The sequence below is a fragment of the Kogia breviceps genome, chromosome 6 (genome assembly GCF_026419965.1).
Source record: "Kogia breviceps isolate mKogBre1 chromosome 6, mKogBre1 haplotype 1, whole genome shotgun sequence".
NCBI classification, from domain to species: Eukaryota; Metazoa; Chordata; class Mammalia; order Artiodactyla; family Physeteridae; genus Kogia; species Kogia breviceps.
In genome coordinates, this window is record NC_081315.1 from 35,195,729 (window position 1) to 35,223,288 (window position 27,560).

The following is a 27,560-nucleotide window of genomic DNA, read 5'->3' on the forward strand; positions in this document are numbered from 1 at the left end:
GTGTCTTGGCATGTTTCTCCTTGGGCTTATCCTGTATGGGACTCTCTGTGCTTCCTGGACTTGCGTGGCTATTTCCTTTCCCATGTTAGGGAAGTTTTCAACTATAATCTCTTCAAATATTTTCTCTGGTCCCTTCTCTCTCTCTTCTCCTTCTGGGACCCCTATAATGCGAATGTTGTTGCGTTTAATGTTGTCCCAGAGGTCTCTTAGGCTGTCTTCATGTCTTTTCTTTCTTTTTTCTTTATTCTGTTCTGCAGCAGTGAATTCCACCATTCTGTTTTCCAGGTCAGTTATCTGTTTTTCTGCCTCAGTTTTTCTGCTATTGATTCCTTCTAGTGTAGTTTTCCTTTGAGTTATTGTTTTGTTCATCTCTGTTTGTTTGTTCTAGGTCTTTGTTAAACATTTCTTGCATCTTCTTGATCTTCACCTCCATTCTTTTTCTGAGGTCCTGGCTCATCTTCATTATCATTATTCTGAACTCTTTTTCTGGAAGGTTGCCAATGTCCACTTCATTTAGTTGTTTTTCTGGGGTTTTATCTTGTTCCTTCATCTGGTACATAGCCCTCTGCCTTTTCATCTTGTCTGTCTTTCTGTGAATGTGGTTTTTGTTCCATAGGCTGCAGGATTGTAGTTCTTCTTGCTTCTGCTGTCTTCCCTCTGGATTATTTGTAATTTTATAAGTAGTAATTTATTTTTATTTCTTTAAAAACATAGCAATGAAAACATATGATCTATGAGCATGTATTCAAAATTTTAGTTCCACCCTGGATATTTTAATAGTCTTGTTCTGGACTATAATAAGAATCTAATCTTATAAGATTGAAGATCTCACCAATGCCAGCTGATACGAGTCTTCCACAAAGCACAAAGCATCTGAAGTGTTTGTGTGAACAAGACAAGCAGGCACAATCTATAAGGTAAAGAAATGAGCTAGTGCCAAATACACAACAGAAACTGAATAAATATTTATTAATTAATATTTTAAAACTTAAGCGCTGACTTAGGGAATTAGTAATGTCATGAGGTACTATGCTGTTACTTCATTGTGGTATCTTTCCTTATGTTTTTGTTTGGATATTGTAATTATATACATACATTCAATGACAGCAAATAAGAAGTGTCTTCTGAAATTAATGTCTCCTTATTTTCATTTATCACTTTCTGAACTATGGTAACACTTTACTGTAGATAGATAAAATCATAGTTGGAAAATTATATATTTTAAACAGGTGAAATAGACATATTAACCACAAAGCTTGATTATTATATAAAGTGTTTTATGGAAATCAGGCTTTACTTAAATAGTAATTACTCTTCACAGTGTGTGACCTTTCTTTTCTTTTTGTAATATTCCAAGTTCTTTTCTATGACTAAGGCAGAACAGAAGTGCTTTGAGAGAGGTTGAAACCCATGTTGTGGTACTGACAAATGGTCAGTTCAATTAGGCCTAACCAACTTCAGTTCAATCCCCTCTGTGAATATATATTGAGCATCAGAGTGGTTAGAGAATAAAGAGATAAGTAAGGCACAGACATTATCCCCAAGGGGCTCAAAATGTATATTATGATGTGATACTTAGGGGTGAATATAGCTTACTGAAATAAAGGGGACTTTTCTGAACTGGTTCTTAAATGTACAAAGGCTTTTATCATGCAAGCAAATTACAGACTCTGAGTTACTCCATATAGGAGGCAGCAGGAACAAAGGCAAAGAGCTAGAAAGCTCGTGGGGAAGAGGGGGAATGCCAGGCTAACTGAGGCCAAGTTGGGTTTCAAGTGATCTCAGCCATTGGCTTTATCACTTCCAGAAAGAGCACTTACTGTAATGGACAATGATTCAGAGATTGGGGAGGCAGACGAGAAACCTGTTATCGAGCTGGACGATGAGTTTTAGTGACAATTATCAGAACAAAGTTAGTGGTAATGGGATTGGAGACACACTAAATTAGATTTGCCATGCAGTTGAGACTAAAAAATGAAAAGACTATTATATCTTCCCAACACAATTATCATTGACTTGTAGGCTATTGCTTATGTCAGCCATCAGTAAACTATGGCCCAAGGGTGAAATCCAGCCCACGACCTGTTTTGAGCTTGAGTTAAGAGTGATTTTTATACTTTCTAAATGGTTGAAACAAATCAAAATAAAAAAAAAATATTTCATGACAAGTGAAAATTATACAAAAGTCAAATTTCAGTGTACAGAAATAAAGTTTTATTGGAACACAGTCATGTTCATTTGTATATGTATTGTCTGTAGCTGCTTTTGCAGTACAATGGCAGAGCTGACTAGTTGCAGTAGGGAGTGTGTGGTCCAGAAAATCTAAAATAGTTACTATCTGGACCTTCACAGAAAACTTTGCTGACCTCTGGCTTAAGTAGTTAATGATGCATTAGCATCACCAGCTTTATAGATATTGTGCACGTGTTCATTCAAAACAGCTCAGCTAGGCTGAGCTGGTGAAACATTCCAACTAAGAATATCAGCACTGCTTACCATTACAGAGAATGGGCAACGAGTTGGACATCTACTATTAATCGGTCCATGGTGGTGGTGTTAGGAAAGCGTTTGTTTTGGTAAACTTTCCTCTGAAGCACTGTGAGCCATGACTTATGGTTCTCCAGTGCTTGCCATGTGGTTTATTTGTGGTAGTATGTTTTATCCCCTCCTCTTTTTGTTGTTGTTTCTGCTGCTTTTCTTTCTTATACTATTCTAGAAAAAGACACATTAAGAAGTGATAATGATAATGCACATCTGGACTTGTCTTTTGGCAATTTGGAGCTTATAAAAATATAACCATATTTTAACTGCTATATTCACCTGTTACATTCACCGTCTAATTACACATCCTCAATTGAAAAGAAAAAATCATAGAAAGAAATCTGATACTACTGAAGCTATTAGAATTTATCCAGTCTGTCTGAAGGTGGTTTTACAAGAGCAGGTTCATGTAAGTTTCAACAGGCCCCAATAATGATTGGACAAGTGTTTATGTGCAGGAAGAGGTTAGTTACAGAAGTGTCTGTTGATATGTAAAATAGATTTATTCCTCCATTTTATTAATTTTTTTAGCACACTTCTACTACATCTAACTTGGAGCAATTCAGTGTGGAATCACTTGCTGAGAGAGCAAACAAAAAAAGTAATTAAGAAACAGGGTGAATTAGTTTGAAAAGCAATCTCATACAGACTGGGAAGGGAAGAGAGAATGTTTCAAATGAAAAAATCTCAGTAATGTGGTCATTACCATTATTATTAATAATTAAAATAATGATGATAATAATAGTAGTCCTTACTATTTGAACAATGATTTTCTACTGGGGAGCTTAAAGTAATGAAATACTTCATCATTTTTATCTCTAAGAGCTCATCAAGTTAGGAAGGGTCTGGAATTCTTATCCTTGTTTTTCATATGGAGAAAATAAGGGAGAGAAATGAATTTGGTCAGAATCAGAAACATAGTCTCTTAACTGTTTATTCAAAGTGTTTTTGATGGATTCTCTTTTTCTTTATCCCATACTATCCCTATTATTTGCATCAAAGCCACCAAAGACAGAGTATTCCTAAAATAGTTTTGAAAGGTGGGAGACAGGAAAAGAAGACACAGCAGTACCTCAAACAAGATAGTGATAGGAACTCCATAAAGAGACATGTATAACTGTCCTCGTTACTTTCTCTCTTTTTCTCTCTCTCTCATTTAATTCGAAAGCCATGATGTTTCTTTTTTTAAAAAAATCCATCATAACATAAAAAAGTACAAAAATTAAAATTAAAGTTGCTCTCTTACTTGTTATTCCACTTCTTACTGTCAAAAATTTTGTGTGTCTTTCTATATACTTCACTATGCACCTACACATATAGTTTTATTATGTACAAAAACTAGAACATAGGATGCATATTATTCTGCAATATTTTTTCATTAAAATATATCATTGACATTTGGCATGTTAATATGGGTAGCTCTACCTCATCAATTTAATGGCTGCATTGTTTTTAATTTTCTGTCTTGATTAAGAGTTATTGTAGAATAAATAGAACTTCTGTCTTATATTTCACAGTTCTACATATTCTTTTGACGATTATATCAACATCAATTGTGTCCTGCATTTACAAATTCATATTCTTCATCTGGCATGTGTTGAAACTAGTTGAGAAGCCCTTCCCTCCCCATATTCCCTCCAAACTTTTGCTTATGTCTGCTATATGCATCTCCTTTCTTCTGCAACAAACGAATAGCAAGCATTCAGGGATGAAGGAACAGGAGTCAATTTATAAGTTTCTTATGCATGTTTTCACGTAAGAAATGTACAGAAGAGAAGTGGAGAAGTCTTTTTATATTACAGTAATTGTCATTCTAGAACAGGTGCTTGGAACCCCACTCAAGGGAGAACTGGAGATGGAAGAGATTGGGGAGAGAAAGATAGTTTCCTCAGCTACAGCCCCATGGGGATATCACAGAAATAAGGGAGGAGACCAAGTAGAATCCCTGGAGCCTTCCACTACATTCCAGTGACTTCAGCAGGGCAGAGTCATGTAGCAATGATATTGTTGACTTCTGCAACAGTGTTCCCACCAAACAGGACATTGAGACAGAGCCAAGATGGGATGATGGTGTGCCAGGGACCAGAATGATTATGTCACTTCCTGGTCTTGTATCACCAGGAAACGGAGTTCCCTTGATTTCTGTAAGTAATGATTATTTATTGTGAAATGCTTCACAGTTTCCAAGAAGTTTTCACATTCATGATCTCATTCTGGGTCCCAACAGTCAACCATGTGCTTTAAACAGAATGGGTAGGCTGTCTCTTATTGACAGATGAACAAACTTAGTTCAGAGTCTAAATAACTTGTCCAAGCTGGTAAGGAAAGGTCTGGACCTTCAATTGTCTTTATTCTGAAGCAACCCCAGGTGCTCCTTCAGGATAACACTTCCCTTTCTCTCAGTTCTTGTACCAGACTGCTCTGGAGATAAGAACACATGCCTTGATTCTACCAACATGCTAAATACCTCAAGAAACTTAAAATAACAGCATCGTATTTAAACAACTTGGCCAACTCTGACTTATTTGATTTTCTCTAAATTTTGAGTTTGTTTAGCAGCTATTTTAACACAAGGGAACGGCAACTTTACTAATCAAACAAAAATCAGGTTCATCAACATTTTTCAGTAACATGTATTTTTGAAGGCAGAACAAATGGGAGAGGTTGAGGAAATTTCATGCAGAAGGGATTTCCTGCAGCATTGCTGAAGTTTAGAGGTAAATATTAGTTCAAACACTCAGGTTCTTTAGAAGAGACCTCTGGTTGTCTCTTATGTGTATCCTCTAAGTTTGTTTCAGAAAAATAGTAAGAGAATAGAATTAGAAACTCTGCCCTGAACCTAATATGGTTCAAACTGTAACATATATCATAGGCCATTTAAGATTCTACAGTGGAAGTGCCCGACTTGGTATCTTGCACACAGCTGGCTCAGCAAATCATAGCTAACTCTTAAATAGCACTTTCTACATGCGAGGCACTGTTGTAGGCACTTTACATATGGTAATTCATTTAATCCTTACAATAATCCTATAAAATTGGTACTATCATTATCATCTTCATTTTTTGAACGAGGAAACTGAGATACAGAGAAGTCAAATTACCTGCCTCAGGACAAGCAACCAGAACCAGGAATGGCTTCAGCAGCCAGGGATTGGGGTGTGTTCTAAAACAAAACAGTACTCTTCCTTCTGAGAGTCCTGAATTAGCTCCCCAGGAATATCTACTTCACCTAAGGAGTGGGCATGGTTGTGCACTGTAATATAATCCATCTGTTTGCTTTCTTTCTCAGGCCAGTGGTAGTGAGGGCCAGGACGAGAGCTTGTTTGGAGCCCTGGGTTATTGGTCTCATCACCTTTATATCCCTGATTGTCCTGGCAGTGTGCATTGGACTCATCGTTCATTATGTGAGATACAGTAAGTATGGGTTGCCCTGGCATCATGTGATTTACCTCAAATATTTCCTGATTACATACCTGTTTTGATTTGCCTCAAGCTTGTTCATTCATTACTATCATTTGTTTGCATAGCTGGTACAAAGAACTCTTCACCTGCCTTGTTACTCATTTAATCCTCACAAGCCAAGGAGGATTCTTTCTTCTATCTTTGATGTAGCAATGCTTCCTGCTGGGAATAGCATGCTAGTTTTCATATTCATTAACAGCAATAATCAAGTCTTAATTAAAGGAAAACCATAGGAAAGCTACAGTCCAATGTTCGGAGTTGTTTGAGGTCATAGGACAATCATCTTGATTTAAAATAACTCCAACTCATTGAAATCCTGACAGCTCGATAAATTGTACAATTGGAGAGCATAGGGAAGTAGGCTCTATTTTGTACTAGTAAGTCAGGAAAATGCTTATAGTAATATATTGTTGAATAAATGCCTATTCATTATTTTAAAATCATCTTGGTATATATTGCAAGTGATTAGAGAAGATAGGATATGCTGAGAATATTAATTACAAAGAGGTTCACTCTGTGGTAATCAGGTACCTTCATGCTAGATGAACCCTGAACACTGCTATGTTATTAGAAAGGTCCCCAGGGTACTTCAGAACTGTTCTTCTAGGGCATAACAACCCTTCTGAAGTTTCCTTTTTACTCTGTCTCAGGTTTTAATCAGTTGACTCCACTTTGACCTATTTGTTTAATATCTCCCTTAGTGACTAGATAATGCTTTGATGTTCAAGACCCTGTAACCAAAGAAGCTAATCACTCAATTCTAATTTAATTGGGAATTTGCAGCAGTTGCTTTTTTGTAAAGAGAGATGGTGATCTGTAAATTGGTTATCTTCTACTAGCAGACACAAATCCAATCTTAATTTCCTAAACAAGGTGGATTATTCCTGAAAGAAAAAGTATTCAAAGATTTTTTTTTGGGGGGGGGATGGTAGAATTTGCCCACATGCAAGTCTTTGAATTTAGACTATCTGCATTTTGATAATTTCTCTGGAGCATGGTTTTTAGTATAAAAAGAATAGCTAAAATAACTTTATAATTCTACAGTTCTGTTCTGAATATATTAAGTCCCATTATGTTGTAAGCATCATTATTCCTCTCCATGGATGCCTATGTTTTACTCATTTTTATATTTCTATAACTTATTAAAGAACTTATTAGGCACATATTAGATAATTAATGTTTACTGAATACTGATTGATAAAAAGAAATGAATCACACCTACGATATTTCCTTGTGGCATATTTTGGTTTGTTTGACTTAACAAGGAATTCCTAGTCATGTTAGGGATCTTATTACTTCAGTGAGAGAAAATGTTCTTACTACTTCTCTTTGGCCTCTTCCCAAGCCAAGTATTATAAGGCTTACAAATCTTACTCATATGCATACAATAAAAACCTGGTAATGCGTACCCTATTATTGGAATGATCAGCTGAGTAATATGGAACACACAGCGTCTGCTGCCCACACAGCACACCTGAATAAACAGCAATTGTTATGATATGTGTTACTGTCATATTTGTGGCCTGTCTTTTGTTTAGAGATGTAACCTAAGAACAGAGTAGATACAGCACATGAGAATTTAGGTGCTGGCACACCTAGATAACCAAACTGAGCCAAACAAATCTATTGTAGAAACAGGCAGATAAAGATGGAGGTGATCAGACTGCATCATTTTGGCATAAAACCCAGGACAGCATAGAACTGTGTGTTCAGTTTTTATCCTGTGGCCTTTGGGACTGTGTTTCTGTCCCTTTTGTGATTTGAATGACAGCAGGTGAATCTATTATGAACATCATTGTAGGTTATAGAATCAAAAAGCTGTTAGAAAATTATCAGCAAACTCATGTTCATCCTTATTTTTCTTTTCTGTTAATATTCTCAATAATATTTTTCAACAATTGCACATGCCGCATAATTCTGGTAACTTGAAATATGTTTTGACACCTAGCAACCTATTTGAGTCTATCAGGCAAATTAAAATATTGACTATAGATAAGTTGTTCATTTGGTTGAAGCATATAAAATTGCTGATATTTGACCATTTTTAACCTATATAAATGGCAATTTCAAGTAATTCAATCTAATAAATGAAAAGAAACAGGTCTAAGGATGAAGAAGAATATGTTTTCCTCCTCTTTAGAACCTTACTATTCAACATGTGGTTAGGTACCAGCAACATCTGCCTCATCTAGGAGCTTGTTAGAAATGCAGAATCTTGGGCCCAACTTTATTTCTTTAATTAATTTTTATTGGAGTATAGTTGATTTACAGTATTGTGTAGTTTCTGCTGTACAGCAAAGTGAATCAGTTATACATATTCATATATCCACTCTTTTTAAAATTCTATTCTCATATAGGTCGTTACAGAGTATTGAATAGAGTTCCCTGTGCTATACAGTAGGCTCTTATTAGTTATCTATTTTATATCTAGTAGTGAGTATATGTCAATCTCAATCTCCCAATTTATCCCTCCCCCCATTTCCCCCTTGGTAACCATAAATTTTTTTTCTACACCTGTGACTCTATTTCTGTTTTGTAAATAGGTTCACTTGTACCACTATTTAAAATTCCACATATAAGCAATACCATATGATATTTGTCTTTGTCTGACTTCACTCAGTATGACAATTTCTAGGTCCATCCATGTCACTGCCAATGGCATTATTTCATTCCTTTTTATGGCTTTCTTATTCCACTATGTATATGTACCACATCTTCTTTATCCATTCCTTCGTCAGTGGACATTTAGGTTGCTTCCATGTATTGTAATAGTAAATTTACAATACAATACAATATACAATACAACACAATTGCTATTGTAAATAGTACTGCAATGAACATTGGGGTATGTGTATCTTTTTGAATTATGATTTTCTCTGGATACATGTTGGGCCCAACTTTAGACCTAAAGTAAACTATTGGTCAATATTTAGATAAATTAAAAACATTACTTGAAATTGTGTATATTGTGATCTGCTTGCATTTCAGGTCAATCAGTCCTCAGGGCAAGGGCAAGGTCATTCAGTGAAAGAGAGGGAGGAAGGCAAATCCTCCCTAGACCCTCACTTAAGTGGCTAATGCTCAGGAGACCCTGCCCTGACCTTACAGTGTCATCCATCTCCTTTATGCATAACCAACCCCTCCCCAGGCCTTGTCCGAGTCTGACCAGAGGTTTCCCTTTCTGTCCCAACAAATCCTCTGGATGGCTAGAATGTTCTTTTGGAATTTACTGGTAGTTTTCTTTCTTATATAACTCTCATGTAAAACTAGAGATTTATCCTATAGCCTCAGTGAGTATATTTGGTCCTTTCCACTCCAAGAAGCAATATATAATGAAAATTTGTGCTTTGGGAGTTAGACCTTAGCTTGAAACCCAGTTCAGTCTTTTCTGGCCATGTCATGTTGAGGTTGGGCAATTTATTGACACTTCTGAGATGGTAGTCCTTATCTGTTAAATGTCGATACTACTACTTTCTTATGGGAATTATTTTAAATTGAATGAGATATGCAAAGATACTTGGGACACAGGTGTCTAATGTTAGTTTCCTTTCCGTCCAGGGGTTAAGTGAGGGAAAGGATGAGAAGCAAGAGAGTACCTGAGATTGATGAGGCCCACTCTGTTTTCCTATCATAACCATACACAACCATCGTGTTCCAGATGCTTGGCACAGAGTCTCTCACAGAAAAGATAGTCAGCATGAATATTCATGGAATGAATCTTCTGAGCTCTGTGCTTGCTTCATGTACAGGAGGGTAGAGGAAAAGCTGTGTTGCACTAATTCTTCAGCAGACCAAAAACATGGGCTGCTTGAACTGGATGCAGAAAGTGGAGACAATGGCTAAAGAAACAGACAAACCAATTCCTATGGCTGGTGGGAGAAAATAAATGGAGTGACAAGGGAACCAGGTGAAACTAAGTAGTGTTTCTGGAGGGTTATGTCCAGTGGCAACTCTACCTCCTTAAACTTCTATATACTGAGCTCCTAGCATTTTAATCCCTACCCTCATCTCCTTATCCAAAATAAATATTCTTACACTAGACTCCCTATGGCAAGAATTGATGTGTAGTTTATGGAACTGGAAGAAATCTACTTTTAAAATATAAAAATGTATTCACTCTTGGGAAGCTTCTGAATCTATTCCTGTTGATATGCTCAGATGGTGTGACTTACTGCTTCTTGTGGCTTATTCAGGAATGGATAACACATGACTAATTAGCCTACAGGAACACCAAGCATTTCATAGGCTTTTATACTCCAAATCTTATGATGATGAACGTTGTTGTCTTTTATTTTGAGATAACCATGAAGGTCAGAACAGGATGATGGAGATGATGACCAGGGTAGGACATTGTTTCCTGTCTCAGTCTGTCTAGCAACTACCAAATGGGGAAATGATGATGCTTTACACACATATGATAAAAAATATGATGAGTTTTTTCCTCTATCCTTGTAGATCAAAGGACGACCTACAATTACTATAGCACATTGTCATTTACAAGTGACAAACTATATGGTGAATTTGGAAAAGAAGCTTCTGAAAATTTCACAGAAATGAGCCAGAAAATTGAATCAATGGTAAGCATTTTATTCCCACTTCTAGGGTATTTGCTATCACTTTTTACCATAATTTTTAGTATCCTAGCTTCTCAAACATCCATTCAACTGATCTTGTATATCTTGCAAAATGGGGAGACGCCCTACCTGAGAGATACAAGACAAAACTAACAATAAATGACTTGGAGGAATATGCCTTACAGGGCTAAACCTAATGACTTTTAGCCATTTCTTTTTGTACCTCCTACTCACCCTTCCTTAGCTAGTGCTACAGTATTGATCAGCAGAGTCTAGAAATTTTGAGAATGTTAGGGTGACCCAAAATACAGCTGTTGTATCATTGATTTCCTAAAGAAGAGACCTTTAGCAAAAGGACACAAGATTGAAACTATTCAGACACATACTTGAGAAGTATCTTAGTATTTAAAAATACCCAACCTTGGACAAGTTTTGGGTACATAATTCTATAGGAAATCCTTGGACATTCATCTTTATCCTTAGCGCATCAACATTCATCCTGAGGAATGAATTGAATATTTTAAATAGTGGAAAATTTAGCAGTATAGGCCAAAAGAGCAAGAGCCTGGGTGATGACTTCTCTTCATTGTCAGACTACTTAGAGAATAATTTAGACTTTTCCTGGTAGTCTGTGAAGTAATTAGTGAAATGATGTGATGGAAAGCACCCTAAACTAGGAGTTGGGACACCTAGTTCTAGTACCATTTACTAGCCAGTGATGTGTTATTGACATATCTCTTTATCATTCTGGAAAAATGTTCTTATGTGAAAATTAAGGCACTAGACTAGAAAATTTCCAAATTGTCTTCCAGTTCCAATATCCTGAGTGAGAACAGAATGGCAGTGGCTCACCTGGAAACTGCCTGGTAGACGAGGAGCCTGAGGATTTGGATACTTTGCTAAGGAGAGAGTCAAATCCTGGTTGTATTTGTACTTGTAAACACCAAACCAGGGAAATATCAAATAAGCTCTTTTTAAGGAGCTATATTTTAGGATATATATACATATATATGTATATATATCTCCTTAAAATATAACATACATTAAAGGAAAGGAAATGGAACTAAAGAGATCAAGTAAAGATGAAACTATTTTCCTTGTTTTTTGTGCCATTCACTAAAATTTTTATAAGATCCAGACTGACTTAAATATATAGGAATATAAATAGGACTTTAATACTCTTAAAAATTAATAATTTTGAAATCGTTTGATAAAAAATAAACCTTTAAATAAATATTTCCAAGTGAATGATGTCATTAGAGAACTCATTTGAATTGTGCTGATTTGTCTCATAATTGAAGTAACTTTCTTTGGGCACAAAGACTCAGAAGTCAAACAAAATGTAAGAAAGAATAAAAAGGCTCATTGTTTCTGTCAGTCAATTACCAGCTTGTAATATCTGTGTTTGGTAAATATCCATACAGTGAAAACAAGAAACACTTGATGTGTTTATCTTGACTTTTAATTTAAAAATTTAAGTTGGCTAGAATTCTTATTTGTAGTAGTAAGACATACCTCCACAAAATACATTCTTCCACCGTATTAGAATAAACCTTATAGGCGGTATTAGGCTATGTATCCCAGTTCACTTGGGCCTTCCTAAGAGCATCTTGAGTGCTGAATTGAGTGCAGATTATGACAGGATATTTGGTAACTTTTTCACCAGGTTTGAGAACCATGTGACACCATTATGCGTTCATTTCCCCCTTCCAAGTACTAATCAAGCCCGACCCTGCTTTGCTTCTGAGATTAGATGAGATCCAGCATGTTCAGGATGGTGTGGCCATAGGTTGTCCTTATTTTTATGACCTACCACTTGACAGAATTTTTTCATTTCCTTTGTTTATCTATGGTAAAAATCTGTATCTCACGGTGTGGATGCCTACTCTTACTTTTCAAAACCCAATCTGTTTATTCTCTTTTGTCTCTTTCTGCGTGTAACACAGAAGATGTCACTCCTGGCCCCCCTACTATGGTTCCCCAACTCCTATAATTCCTAAGGCAGAGTTCAGTTGAAATCACTGAGTAGAATACAAAAGAGATTCCTCAAGTTCAGCACGTTGTGAAATGTCAGTCAATGTGTTTTGTTTTTAAATTTTTAAAAAATGTTTTTAAGCTTTGAATCAACTTGCAGAATTTCAGAAAATTACCCTTGCTGACGTATTTTGAATATTTTTGGAACAGGTGAAAAATGCATTTCATAAATCTTCATTGAGGCAAGCATTTGTGAAGTCTCACATTATCAAGTTCAGGTATGTAGATCTAAAATGCTGACTTCTGAATATAATTTAAAACTAAAGCTGTTAACCTGGTCAGTAATAAATACTGTCTGAAGTGTTAATGATATGATATAATTCAATTCAACAGATGTTAATTTGGTAACTGCTCTGTATAAGTCATGAGTTACAATGTGCCTTACTCATTCTTTAAATTCAAAAGAAGGCATTTGCAAGATGATTTTGAGGGACAGAAGTGTTATTGGTGGCTATGTTATAGAACTGTTTTTTTTTGTTTTGTTTATTTGTTTGTGTGTTTTTTGGAAACCCTAATTAGCACAAATAGGGACCTAAGCCACATCCCTTGGTTTAATAGCAAATAAGTGTCCTATGTAAAATAGTGTAGTAGATGAGGTTTTTCTTCTCCTCTTGGTTCTCCTTCCTACCAATTTTCTTTCCTTTCTTTCATTCCACTCGGTTTTTCTACAAATACTTAAGATCTCAGATCTGATCATCAACCATCAATAAATAGAATCCAGAACATAACATTTTAAGCAAAATACTATATGAGGATCTTATGTATTGTCTTAATACAAATTATTTGTATTTTTCAAAATAAAACAAGAGCTATTTCCAACATTATTTCAATGACAAAAACTCCAAGTTACTTCTCAGTCTATTACGTAGTTGACATCTCTGAGGTGTTAGTTTGCTCACTTTCTCCTGAAAATTCCATACTGTTTGGTGTTTGAAATTTTACTTTTTCTTAGATCTGCTTCTCCAGTTCTTAAATTTTCACTCTCTCAAGGGGACTTCATCCACCCACATCATGGTTTCATGTGCTATTGAAACCCAAGTTTCTATTTCCAGTCTAAACTGTTGTCCTGAGTTTTAGAACTATATGCCTGCCCATGCACACCTCCACAAGGAGGTTCCACAGAAAATTCTTTTTTTTTTTTTTTTTTTTTTTGTGGTACGCGGGCCTGTCACTGCTGTGGCTTCTCCCGTTGCGGAGCACAGGCTCCGGACGCGCAGGCTCAGCGGCCATGGCTCACGGGCCCAGCCTCTCCACGGCATGTGGGATCTTCCCGGACCGGGGCACGAACCCGTGTCCCCTGCATCGGCAGGCGGACTCTCAACCACTGTGCCACCAGGGAAGCCCACAGAAAATTCTTCAACTCATGAAAAACCCAGTCACACTAATGAGAAACCTGGAAGTCATCATCCCACACTTCTCCCTTTCCTGGGCCCCTCGCACTTTATGAATAACTAAGTTCTACCAATTCTGTCTTCCAAATAACTTTCTATTTTGTTTACCCCTTCATCCCAGAAATCTTGCTACTCATTATTCTTTCTTCTGTTACTACAATATGAAGAAGTGTAATTTGTTGGAAAGATAAAGTCAGTCTTAGAGATGTTGATTTGAGGTACTAAGGGACCTTACGAGCCTGAAATATGCGTCTGACGTAAGGGAGGAAATGGAAACTGAGCTGAAGACATAAATTTGCTCAACATCAACTCAAAGTATTAGAAAGTGTGGGTGTCAACAGAATTTCTCAGAAAAGGGGTAATGCAAGAAAAAAAAGGGTGATGAAGAAAGCTTGAAGAACGACAGTATTTAAGGAAATAGAAGAAAAATAGGAACCTAGGAAATAGGGAAGGAGCAGGAAAAATGAAGAATCAAGAGAGGCACCACTGAAACTAACAACAGAACGTTTCAGGGAGTGAGTGGTCAGCATCGACAAGATTCCTGAGCCACCAAGTAATGTGACTAGAAAGAATCCATTGGAAATGTCAATGAGGAAATCATTAGTGTTCAAGCAGAGAAACAACTCAGTGGAACAAAAGGGGAGGATGCAGACTGCAATGAAGTAAATATGAGGCAGAATGTAATTTACCCATTTAAGAAGGTTTTCTGTGATATGAAGGTGTGAGATAAATTGTATAGCTGGAGTAGAGGGAGAGGTTTGTTTGTTTTTGTCTCTATTAGCCAGCTAGTATAGGAATAGTTTAAGAGAAAGAAGAAAGAGTAAGTAATAGATTATAGGGTTGCTGAGGCAGTGAAATGGGATGAGATATATAACAATAATCTCTTTAAAGTCCTATTTGTTTTTTTCAGATTACAAAAACAATAGAAAATTTTATAAAATTCAAATAGCACAGTATTACAAAAAATAGAAACTGAAAGCCCCCTCTCCAATAATTTCACACCCAGAAATAATACGTTTTGTTAACAATTTATATTTAACATTTTCCCAATGACTGCATATAGATCTATTACATTCTTTTTTTTAAACATCTTTATTGGAGTATAATTGCTTTACAATGGCATGTTAGTTTCTGCTTTACAACAAAGTGAATCACTTATACATATACATATGTTCCCATATTTCTTCCCTCTTGCATCTCCCTCCCTCCCACCCTCCCTATCCCACCCCTCTAGGATCTAGCTGATCTCCCTGTGCCATGTGGTTTCTTCCCACTAGCTATCCACCCTGTGTTTGGTAGTGTATATATATATATGTCCATGCCATTCTCTCACTTTGTCACAGCTTACCCTTCCCCCTCCCCATATCCTCAAGTCCATGCTCTAGTAGGTCTGTGTCTTTATTCCCATCCTTTAGCTGGCTGTATAGTATTTCACTACAAGTATATGTCAAGATTGATTTAGCCAATGCCCTTTTGATGAACCCTTGGGTTGTTACGTATTTTTCTGATTTAAAAATAAGGTTATGAAAACATATGTGTACATATCTCCTTGCACACAAAAGAGTGTATTTGAAGATTAAACTTCTAAAAGCAGAAATGCTGCATCAGAGAAGATGGATAATGAAATTTATAACAGATAAACTGCCTTCCAAAAATGAGATTCTAATTTATATTCCCACTTATAGTTTGGGAGCATAGGAGTTCATGAAGTATACAGTGAGGAGTAAAATCGTTTGGGGTTCTGGTTCAAGATGGTGAAGTAGGAAGAACTGAACTCACCTTCTCCCATGGACACACTGAGTTTGCAGCTACATAAGAAACAATTTTCTCTTAAAAAAAAAAAAAGTTGGCTGAGTAAATACTACACATTGGGCAAGTGAGAAGAAAACAACATTGAAGCAGGCTGGAGACAATGGGATACAATCTTGTCATAAACTCCACCCCTTCAGAACAACCCACACCAGAAGAAAACTCAAAACCCAGAGATTCTCCCTGGTGACTGAAGGGTTCAAACCCCATACCAGGTACCTCAACTTTTAGGATGTGCACCTGAGAGATAAGCCTCCAAAACATCTAACTTTGAAAATGAACAGGGTTTGAGTCCTGAGATCCACAAAACTGTAGCCATCTGGGAGATGGCTCTTACAGGGCCCATGCACTTGGGCTCACCCATCCCAGGGTCCAGACCTGAGGCAGCTTATTGAACCCAGACTAAAAGGGAAGTGATTGCATTTGAAAATAAGGAGTAGAGTAACTGACAGAGAATGAGAAAGTGTAGTCAAGGATGATTCCAAAAAAAAAAAAAAAAGGATGATTCCAAAGTAGTAGTTCATTCAAATAATGCTAATGCTAAAGCTAGCTAACACTCTATCTTGGAAATATAATCACGTGAAGTCAAAACAACTTGCTCAAGCTTTCTAATGTCCTTAGGATTGGGAGTTGTTTAGGAGAGCCTGAAGGCTGCTTAGGAGAAATCACTGGATTTAATTAAGCCACTGGAAATTAAGCCTGAACGCCAAAGCCAGAGTTGATTTCATATTAACCATACATTTTATTTGATAATTTTGAATGGTTGACAAGAGAATTGTTTTTTATATTAATAACCCAAGTATTTAACTAGATCCTGTGGTGGTAAGGGAGATCATGAGTATACTAGTTGCTTATCAGAGAGGCTGAGATGGGAATTCTATATATGGCAAACAATAGGAGTATAGAAGAAAACAAATTAGATCTTTTTAAATTGCATTTATGGATTTTTTTATGTGTGTGTTTGTGCTTCAAATGAATGATAAAGAAAAAAATAGAGTTTGATATTACCATAAATCTTATTTGGAACTTTATCTTTAAAAATCATCTTTCTCTTTTTTTTTTTTTTTTTTTTTTTTCCTTTTTGGTCCACAGTCAAAAGGAACATGGAGTATTGGCTCATATGCTGCTGACTTTTAGATTTCCCTCTACTGAGGATCCTGAAACCGTAAATAAAATTATTCAACGTGTTCTACATGAAAAGCTGCAAGATGCTGTAGGACCCCATAAATTAAATCCTGAATTTGTTAAAATTAAAAGTAAGTTTATTTCCTATTATGTAGTTCAATTCTCTTACATCGAATAGCTCCATGTTAAGTTTGGTCTTGGGCACTGATTTTTTAAAAGTTTTTGGATGTCTTTCATTGTAGGGATCTTGCCACCAACAGAATATTTCTTTGGGACTAAATTGGTTCTAATGAAGTTTTAAATTTTTTAATACTACCTTAAACTTACACCACCCATGCAAGTCTGTCATTAACCCCTGAACCTGTGTTCTTTTTCTATATTGGGGCTTACACTTTAGCTATAGAATCCAATGATAAATGGAGAAAGTGGCTTTGTGTGTTTATTCCTCTTCTTTTTCTTGTTGCTTACTTTTTATGTTCTGAGTATGATGGGTGGAAAGGTTCATGCCATCCACATATTTGCTTTCAAATGTCATTAATAAACCTTGTTATCTTCTTTACTTAGGCCCTTTACTGATGAAAAGTTTATAATTTAGTTTTTGGTATAAATTATTTTTGGTATATTTTACAACTAATTTGAAAAATCTGAGGTTTTTGTTTTTGTCAGGGCAGGGGGACAAGATAAACAGTGATAGGTCCTCATTACTAGAAAGTAAAAAAAATAGGAGAGCCTCAGGGGAAATAAAAGACTTGTTAAAAACTAAGAACAATGCTAGTCTGTAGAAATAGTGTGCCAGCCACATGTATGATCTTAAACTTTCTAGTAGCCACATTAAAAAAGTAAAAGTAAACATGTGAAATGTATTTAAATAATTTATATATTTAACCCAATATATCCAAAGTAGTACTATTTCAACAAGTAGTCCATGTAACTGACTAGAGGTTGAAATGCTACTGTAATTTACATTGTATTCACAATGTAATTTATATTGACAAATAGCTCATGTAAATATTATTCATGAGATTTTTTTTGTAATAAGGCTTTGAAATCTATTGTATATTTTATATTTACAGCGCATTTCAGTCACATTTCAAGAGCTCACTCGGCGCATGTGGCTAGTGAATAGAATATTGGATATGGCAGCACTAGAAACTACAGAATAGGGGACAAGTAGAAAGAATGAATACAAGTGCTGATATAAAAACTGACAGATGTAATTAGAGGCCTAACCTGGTGGTCAGCCCCTCTACTTTCTTAGAAAAGGAGGCTCAATTCTCAGGGCTAGCTACGTAATTTGTGGGGCCCAGTGCAAAGTGAAAGTGTAGGACTCTTTGAAAAGCAATTAAACAATGCTGTTAAAGGTACTAAGATACAAGACTTTGCTTTCTTTCATGGTCTCTCTCGACTTATCATGGCATTTTTATTTGTTAATTAATGATATTCTAAGTGAAAAAATCCAAACTTTAAATTACTAGCATGAGTTTTGCTGTTCACCTTTATATTGTGAAATGTCAATTTCAAATGTAAATATAAAAGCATTTAACTTTTATTTGGAATCATGAAAATTATACAACTGTATTTCATAGCTCATCCATGCATGTATTTTGGTTCCATGTAATGGAAACACTACAGAAGTTTAGCTCAACATTTTTTATTTCCCTTCTTGATACAGGCACATTTTACCAATGCTCTCTACCTTCAGCTTATGTGAGGAAGAACCAAAAGATCCTTCTATGTCATTATTTTCAGCTGAAGCTGTTGGCTAATACAGAGAAATAACAGGAGGAAGAAAGGATATGAGAGGGTCCCTTAGTCATTCATGTTTATTAGAATGCCATTGCCTTCTTTTGTGTTCTAAGCAAGTTCTGGTTCAAACAGAAAACAGCCTCCTGAGACTGTCACTGCCCTCTGCTTACACAGTGGTAGACATCACACACTTATACTCACTTTGAGTTTGCTAAACACTGTGGGTCCACTGGAATTCTTAGTTCGTAGGATATTGTGCATGATATATACAAATGGGGTAGCAAGAATCCGTGGGCACACCTATTGTGTATATCTCCTCTGCCCATGCCGTCTCTATTATCCTGTCAAACTTCACTTCTAAACATGTTATGAGATAAAATTATTATGAATTTCAAGATAGTGAGCATTAAACCAAGTGAGAGGTCATGCTGAGAGCAGGACTCAGTGCAGATACACAAGTCACACACCCATGAAGTCAGCCCTGTTAGTAGTATTGTAAAAAAAAAAAAGAAAAGAAATTCAACTAAATAAATGTAAAGATCTAATTGTCTTTATTTAATGATTCACAAATTGTGCAACATTCCACCTTAGCAGATAGATAGGAGCTCTGAGGAGCTGTACAAAATGGAAGATTTTTATAGCCAGAAGGAGGTGAGACAAGGAAGCTTTCTAACAGAGTGGACTGTGTCATGAAAGGGCAACTTCATTTGGGAGTAGGTGGGGTCTATCAGACAGATTACTTCACTGGTGCCAACCATGTAATTCCAGATTGACTGATTAAAGGTCACATTCCTGAGACACGCTGAAACTGCAATTAGGCTAGATATTAGGTGGTTTGCTGATGTAGGACTTAGCACAAGTCACTCCATTTTGAGTCTCATTTTTTTTTTAACAGTATCAACATGCAAAGCCATTTAAATCTTGTGTTTCCATATTTATTTTCTGTTTGGATGATCTGTCCATAGTGTAGGTGGGGTGTTAAAGTCCCCTACTATTATTGTGTTACTGTCAACTTCCCCTTTTATTGTTGTTAGCATTTGCCTTATGTATTGAGCTGCCCCTATGTTGGGTGCATAAATATTTATAACTGTTATACTTTCTTCTTGGATTGATCCCTTGATCATTATGTAGTGTCCTTGTAACAGTTTTTATTTTAAAGTCAATTTTATCTGATATGAGTATTGTTACTCCAGCTTTCTTTTGATTTCCATTTGCATGGAATATCTTTTTTCATCCCCTCACTTTCAGTCTGTATGTGTCCCTAGGTCTGAAATGGGTCTCTTGTAGACAGAATATATATGGGTGTTGTTAAATGATACAATAGATCAGATAGATTTAATTGATATTTATAGGACATTCCACCCGAAAGTGGCAGAATACACTTTCTTCTGAAGTGTGCATGGAACATTCTCCAGAATAGATCACACCTTGGGTCACAAATCAAGTGGTGGAAAATTTAAGAAAATTGAAATTGTGTCAAGCATCTTTTCCAACCAAAACACTATGAGATTAGAAATCAATTACCGGAAAAGAAACTGTAAAAAAACAAACACATAGAGGCTAAAAAATATGTCACTAAATAATCAAGAGATCACTGAAGAAATCAAAGAGGAAATAAAAAAATACCTACAAACAAATGACAACAAAAATACAATGACCCAAACCTGTGGGATGTAGCAAGAGGGAAGTTTATAGCAATACAGTGCTACGTCAAGAAACAAGAAAAATCTCAAACAAACAATCTAATCTTATACCTAAAGCAACTAGAGAAAGAAGAACAAAGAAAACCCAAACAGTAGAAGGAAAGTAATCATAAAGATCACAGCAGAAATAAATGAAATAGAAATGAATAAAACAATAGCAAAGATCAATAAAACTAAAAGTTGGTTTGAGAAGATAAACAAAATTGATAAACCTTTAGCCAGACTCATCAAGAAAATAAGGGAGAGGACTCAAATCAATAAAATTAGAAATGAAAAAGGAGATGTTACAACAGACACCACAGGAATACAAAGGATTATAAGAGAACACTACAAACAACTATATGCCTATATGAGGACAACCTCAAAGAGGTGGACAAATTCTTAGAAAGGTACAATTTTCCAACACTGAACCAGGAAGAATTAGAAAATACAAACGACCTATCACAAGTAATGAAATTGAAACTGTGATTAAAAATCTTCCAACAAACAAAAGTCCAGGACCAGATGGCTTCACAGTCGAATTCTATCAAACATTTAGAGAAGAGCTAACACCATACTTTTCCAAAAAATTGTAGAGGGAGGAACACCCTCAAATTCATTCTATGAGGCCACCATCACCCTGATACCAAAACCAGAAAAGGTATCAGAAAAAAGAAAATTACAGACCAATATCACTGATGAATATAGACGCAAAAATCCTCAACAAAATACTAGCAAACAGAATCCAACAACACATTAAAAGGATCATACACCATGATCAAGTGGGATTTGTCCCAGGAATGCAAGGATTCTTCAGTATATGCGAATCAATCAATGTGATACACCATATTAACAAATGAAGGAATAAAAACCATATGATCATCTCAATAGATGCAGAAAAAAGCTTTTGACAAAATTCAATGCCCATTTATGATAAAAACTCTCCAGAATGGGCATAGAAGAAACCTACCTCAACATAATAAAGGCCATATATGACAAACCTACGGAAAATATTCTCAATGGTGAAAAACTGAAAGCATTTCCTCTAAAATCGGGAAGAAGACAAGGGTTTCCACTCTTGCCATTATTATTCAACATAGTCTTGGAAGTCCTAGCCATGGCAATCAGAGAAGAAAAATAAATAAAAGGAATCCAAATCAGAAAAGAAGAAGTAAAACTGTCACTGTTTGCACATGTCATGATACTATACATAGAAAATCCGAAAGATGGCACCAGAAAACTACTAGAACTAATTGATGAATTTGGTAAGGCTGCAGGACACAAAATTAATGCACAGAAATCTCTTGCATTCTATATATGAACCACAAAAGATAAGAAAGAAAAATTAAAGAAACAATCTCATTTACCATTGCAACAAAAAGAATAAAATACTTAGGAATAAATCTACCTAAGGAGGCAAAAGATCTGTACTCAGAAAACTATAAAACAATGATGAAAGAAATCAAAGATAACATAAACAGATGGAGAAATATACCATGTTCTTGGATTGGAAGAATCAATATTTTGAAAATGCCTATACTACCCAAAGCAATCTACAGATTCAGTGCAATCCATATCAAATTACCAATGGCATTCTTCACAGAATTAGAAGAAAAAGTTTTACAATTTGTATGGAAGCACAAAAGACCCCAAAGAGCCAAAGCAATCTTGAGAAAGAAAAACTGAGCTGGAGGTCTCAGGCTCCCTGACTTCAAACTATACTACAAAGCTATAGTAACCAAGACAGGATGAGACTGGCACAAAAACAGAAATATAGATCAATGGTACAGGATAGAAAGCCCAGAGATGGACCCATGCACATATAGTTATCTAATTCATGATGAAGGAAGCAAGAACATACAGTGGAGAAAAGACAGCCTCTTCAATAAGTGGTGTTGGGAAAACTGGACAGCTACATGTAAAAGAATGAAATTAGAACACTCCTTAACACCATACACAAAAATAAACCCAAAATGTATTAAAGACCTAACTGTAAGACTGGAGACTCTAAAACTCTTGGAGGAAGACATAGGAAAAACACTCTTTGACATAAACCACAGCAAGATCTTTTTTGACCCACCTCCTTGAGTAATGGAAATAAAAACAAAAATAAACAAATGGGACCTAATGAAACGTAAAAGCTTTTGCACAGCAAAGGAAACCATAAACAAGACGAAAAGACAATCCTCAGAATGGGAGAAAATATTTGCAAATGAAGCAACAGACAAAGGATTAATCTCCAAAATATACAAACAGCTCATGGAGCTCAAATCAAAAAAACAAACAACCCAATCCAAAAATGGGCAGAAGACCTAAACAGACATTTCACCAAAGAAGACATACAGATAGCGGTGAGGCACATGAAAAGATACTCAACATCACTAATTATTAGAGAAATGCAGATCAAAACTACAATGAGGTATCACCTCACACTGGTCACAGTGGCCATCATCACAAAATCTACAAACAATAAATGCTGGAGAGGGTGTGGAGAAAAGGGAGGCCTCTTGCACTGTTGGTTGGAATGTAAATTGATACAGTCATTATGGAGAACAGTATGGGGGTTCCTTAAAAAACTAAAAATAGAACTACCATATGACCCAGCAATTCTAGCACTGGGCATATACCCTGAGAAAACCATAATGCAAAAAGACACATGCACCCCAATGTTCATTGCAGCACTATTTTCAATAGGCAGGACTTGGAAACAACCTACATGTCCAATGACAGGTGAATGGGCAAAGAAGATGTGTTACATATGTACAATGGAATATTTCTCAGCCATAAAAAGGAATGAAACTGGGTCATTTGTAGAGGTGTGGATGGACCTAGAGTCTGTCATACAGAGTGAAGTAAGCTAGAAAGATAAAAACAAGTATTGTAAAAACAAAAACAAAAAATATTTTTTTAAAAAGTATTGTATATTAACACATACATGTGGAATCTAGAAAAATGGTACAGATGAACCTATATGCAGGGCAGGAATAGAAACACAGATGTAGAGAACAGATAATATGTAGACACAGGTGGGGAAGGGGAGAGTGGGACAAACTGAGAGATTAGGATTGATATATGTACACGACCATGCGTAAAATAGCTAGTAGAAACATGCTATAAAGCACAGAAAGCTTGGTGCTCTGTGATGACCTAGATGGGTGGGATGTGGGGTGAGTGGGTTGTGAGGGAGGTCTAAGAGGGAGGGGATATATGTATTCATATAGCTGATTCACGTCACTGTACAGCAGAAACTAACACAACATTGTAAAGAAAATAAACTCCAATTTAAAAAAATGCAAAGCCAGAATTTTCTGTAGGAAAAGCTTGAAATAAAGAACAGGTTATTGAAATAGGGAGACTAGTGGTGGTGTTTTATTTACTGAGAATAAATGGTCACTTCTTCCTCATTTTTGTCATTTTTCCCAAATATAGCCAGAATAGAGAAAGTCAGAAAGAAGCCTCTCAAGAATACAGATTTTTTTTTTTTAGTAAATCAATACTATTAAGTACTAAAAGAAAAATTAACTTTAAAATTTTTTGCATTTAGAACTCCCATCTTGCCATGTTCTAAGAAAATAGTTTGGGCCATTGGAAATCTAAGTCAGGAAATTTGAGTTCTTAAAGTTTTATGTATCTATCAGTTGGTTTAGTGATTGGATAGGATTAGGGCCTGATTGTTGACAAGTCAACAAACTAAGGAGCCACTGGCTAGAGTTGAATGACAATTTGAGGGCAAACTGTCTTGCTAAAACTTCAGCAGAAAGAAGACCTGGAAAAGGATAACATTTGCTTTTAAATGGGAATAAAGACAAATTTATGGCCACTGGAATATGTTATACAGATGGAACTATGCCTATGAGTTTGGTAAAAAAAAAAAATCTGAAATAATGGTCAATAAAAATATCATCGCATCTGGGGAATCAATACTCTGGTTGAGAATAGTATGTCCCCCCAAAAGGCTGAACTACCTGCATCTTATTTCTGGCTATAAAATTCAGATTGCTGGGTTTCAGCACAAAGCTACTGAGTCAGAATCACTAGGAAGAGGAACAGGAACTTACAGTATAAAGATGCTCTCTAGGTGACTCTTAGCCACACTAAAGTTTAAGAAACACTGTTCAAATCTCCCTTCTCCCCAAGACAATGAACATATTCTATGATAAACTAACTGTGCTGCTTTTTTTTTTTTTCAAAGAAGATGTTGGGGGTAGGAGTTTATTAATTAATTTATTTATTTTTGTTGTGTTGGGTCTTCGTTTCTGTGTGAGGGCTTTCTCTAGTTGTGGCAAGCGGGGGACACTCTTCATCACGGCGCGCGGGCCTCTCACTATCGCGGCCTCTCTTGTTGCGGAGCACAGGCTCCAGACGCGCAGGCTCACTGGTCATGGCTCACGCGACTAGCCGCTCCACGGCATGTGGGATCTTCCCAGACCAGGGCACGAACCCGCGTCCCCTGCATCGGCAGGCGGACTCTCAACCACTGCGCCACCAGGGAAGCCCATGTTGCTTTTTTTTTTTTTTTTTTGCGGTACGCGGGCCTCTCACTGTTGTGGCCTCTCCCGTTGCGGAGCACAGGCTCCGGACGCGCAGGCTCAGCGGCCATGGCTCACGGGCCCAGCCGCTCCGCAGCATGTGGGATCTTCCCGGACCGGGGCACGAACCCGTGTCCCCTGCATCGGCAGGCGGATTCTCAACCACTGCGCCACCAGGGAAGCCCATGTTGCTTTTTTTAAAAACAACATAGAGATACTATACAATAATGGAATTGAGAAACCTTTAGTATTTGAAGTACTCAGAGGCATTATGAAATTCTGATGTGCAGACCCTGTTCTATTCACCATTTCTGTGTGTTTCAGAAATCAACAAGACAGAAACAGACAACTTTCTGAACAATTGTAAGTTTAATATATTTATTAAAATTGCATTACCTGAATGAAAAAATTTAACTCTGGATTATTTAGGCTTACTTTGTTGGTATTATAAGGTCAGAATAAAGTTTGATCTGTGCACAGCTCATGGTATTTTATCTTATTTCTGAGGTACATTTTATTGCAAAAGGATAAAAACTGGGAGGACTTTGGAATGGATGTATGGGGCTTGTGGCAGATGTGTAGTGGAAGAGAGTAGTACAGTTGTTAAAGAAAAGGCAAAAATACTTCTCAATGTTCTGATTGCAGATATCTACAATATACTCTCATGAACATTTTCTAAAGATTATATAAAAGTAATCTGTATGTTGCTATTTGTCAGCTAGAGGCAGAAATGTAGTGTTACTCTACACTAAATAAAATCTTGATGTTATTAATCCCTATTGTAAAAATTACAGACAATTATGGGGTTGGAGTATAGATTGATAAAATTATTGAAGGCCCAGATAATATCTTCACCCATATTTAAAAAAAATACTGACTCCAGGCTTAGTGTTTCCTTTCCCCTACAGAGTACCCTACCATGATTTAGAGAATACATGTGATATTTAACAGAATTAGTACACAATACATTTATGTTAAAAGATGAAAGGAAGTGTGTTATTCACCAGCTCAGAATGTTGGTTAATTCACAAACGTAACTAAACATAAAACCAAAGGATAATCCCATTACCTAAATGGCATATATTTTTGTCACCAATATTTAGTGGGAACTTGCTATGTGCTAGTGCTGTGTTAGTCAATAGGGATATAAAATGGATAAGATTTACTCCTTGCTTAAGGCAGCTCATACTCAAATGAGACTAGATATATGAGACTAATGCATAAACAGAGTTCTAAAATAATAGTTCTCAAAGAGGAGCAATTTGGCCCCCAAGTGACTCTGTCCTATTGTGGCATTTTGGTTACCATGATTGTAGGGGGGGGGATGCTATTGGTACTAGTGTATATAGGCCAGGGATCCTTTAAATATCCTATTTTGCATGAGATGGCCCCCCACACAAGGAATTATCCATCTAACAGTGTCAATAGTGCCAAGATCGAGATATCCTGTTATAAACAATATCCTCATACTAATATTAGATATATATACATACAATAATATAAACTAATATATATTAATCTATTATATAGAGACATATATACACACAGAGTATTATTATTGTTATTATTTTGATGTAAGCATCAAGAAAGTCTTAAGTAATCCAGTCTGGAGGCAAGGGAATTATTAGGGAAGGCATCCTAGAGAAGGTAATGACTGATTTAAATCTTACAAGATGAAAAGGAGTTAAATAAATGGAACACTACAGTTTAAGCAAAGGTAAGAACAAGAGAAAATATTTGATACTGTTGGAGCACAAAGTATAAGAAATTTGAGACGCAGTAACAATTTGATACTTGAAAAACAACTGCTAACTAACACATCATCTCTTTTGCAGGCTGTGGGACACGAAGGAACAGAACTATAAGACAGAGTTTCAGGATTGTTGGTGGGACAGAGGTACAAGAGGGTGAATGGCCTTGGCAAGCTAGTCTGCAATGGGATGGGATCCATCGCTGTGGAGCAACTTTGATTCATGACACATGGCTTGTGAGTGCTGCTCACTGCTTTAGAACGTAAGTCCTGAACCTTGAGAATGACTAAGGGTAAGCAAAGTGCACTGAGGCTTGGCAGGAAGGAAATACCTCATGAGAGATGAGTTTAATACAAATTAAAGATCATATACATATGAGAGTGGGAAACTCATAAACCTTAGTAAGAGGTTTTATAGTTTAGAAATGGAAATGGTACCAAAGTACATGTAGATAAATTATCCATTGACAACTACACAATAATTTATCAAAGGAAGCAGGAATTTGAGAGTCATCTATCAGAGATGGAGGCTAGGTGGATTGTAGGTTTGACCCCGATAGGGAAATTTCACATTGTAAGAAAAAATTAAATATGAAGAAATTTGGTAGTAACAAATTATACAACTGAATAGGTTGACTAGTTATATTTCAAGGAATTTCAATTCAATCTTCCAACCCAGTGCAAAATGCCTACAGTATACAGGATAAGTAATGCTCTGTTAAATTATTGTATAACATTTTCGATTTTCAGAGAAATGTGTGGATAGGCAACATGGTGCACATAGAATACATTCAGTTCTCTCATTCTGTACAGGATATGCTTTCCATATGTCCCCTGGAGTCAACTGATGTCCAGAAATGTCAAAAGGTCCTAGGATCTGGAGTGGTTGACTCAGCATGCTGAGTGGCGTGCATATA

General features: G+C 36.3%; 1 protein-coding gene across 1 annotated transcript in view; it reads left to right on the forward strand.

Moving 5' to 3' along the window:
• Positions 1 to 834: 834 nt before the first annotated feature.
• TMPRSS11E (transmembrane serine protease 11E) overlaps positions 835 to 27,560 on the forward strand; it is a 33,890-nt gene continuing 7,164 nt past the window's right edge. The window contains exons 1-7 of the mRNA XM_059066072.2: positions 835 to 917; positions 5,831 to 5,955; positions 10,459 to 10,580; positions 12,762 to 12,829; positions 16,904 to 17,067; positions 25,218 to 25,256; positions 26,729 to 26,906. Of these exons, the coding sequence (XP_058922055.1) occupies positions 835 to 917; positions 5,831 to 5,955; positions 10,459 to 10,580; positions 12,762 to 12,829; positions 16,904 to 17,067; positions 25,218 to 25,256; positions 26,729 to 26,906 (779 nt within the window). The remainder of the gene's footprint in view (positions 918 to 5,830; positions 5,956 to 10,458; positions 10,581 to 12,761; positions 12,830 to 16,903; positions 17,068 to 25,217; positions 25,257 to 26,728; positions 26,907 to 27,560) is intronic.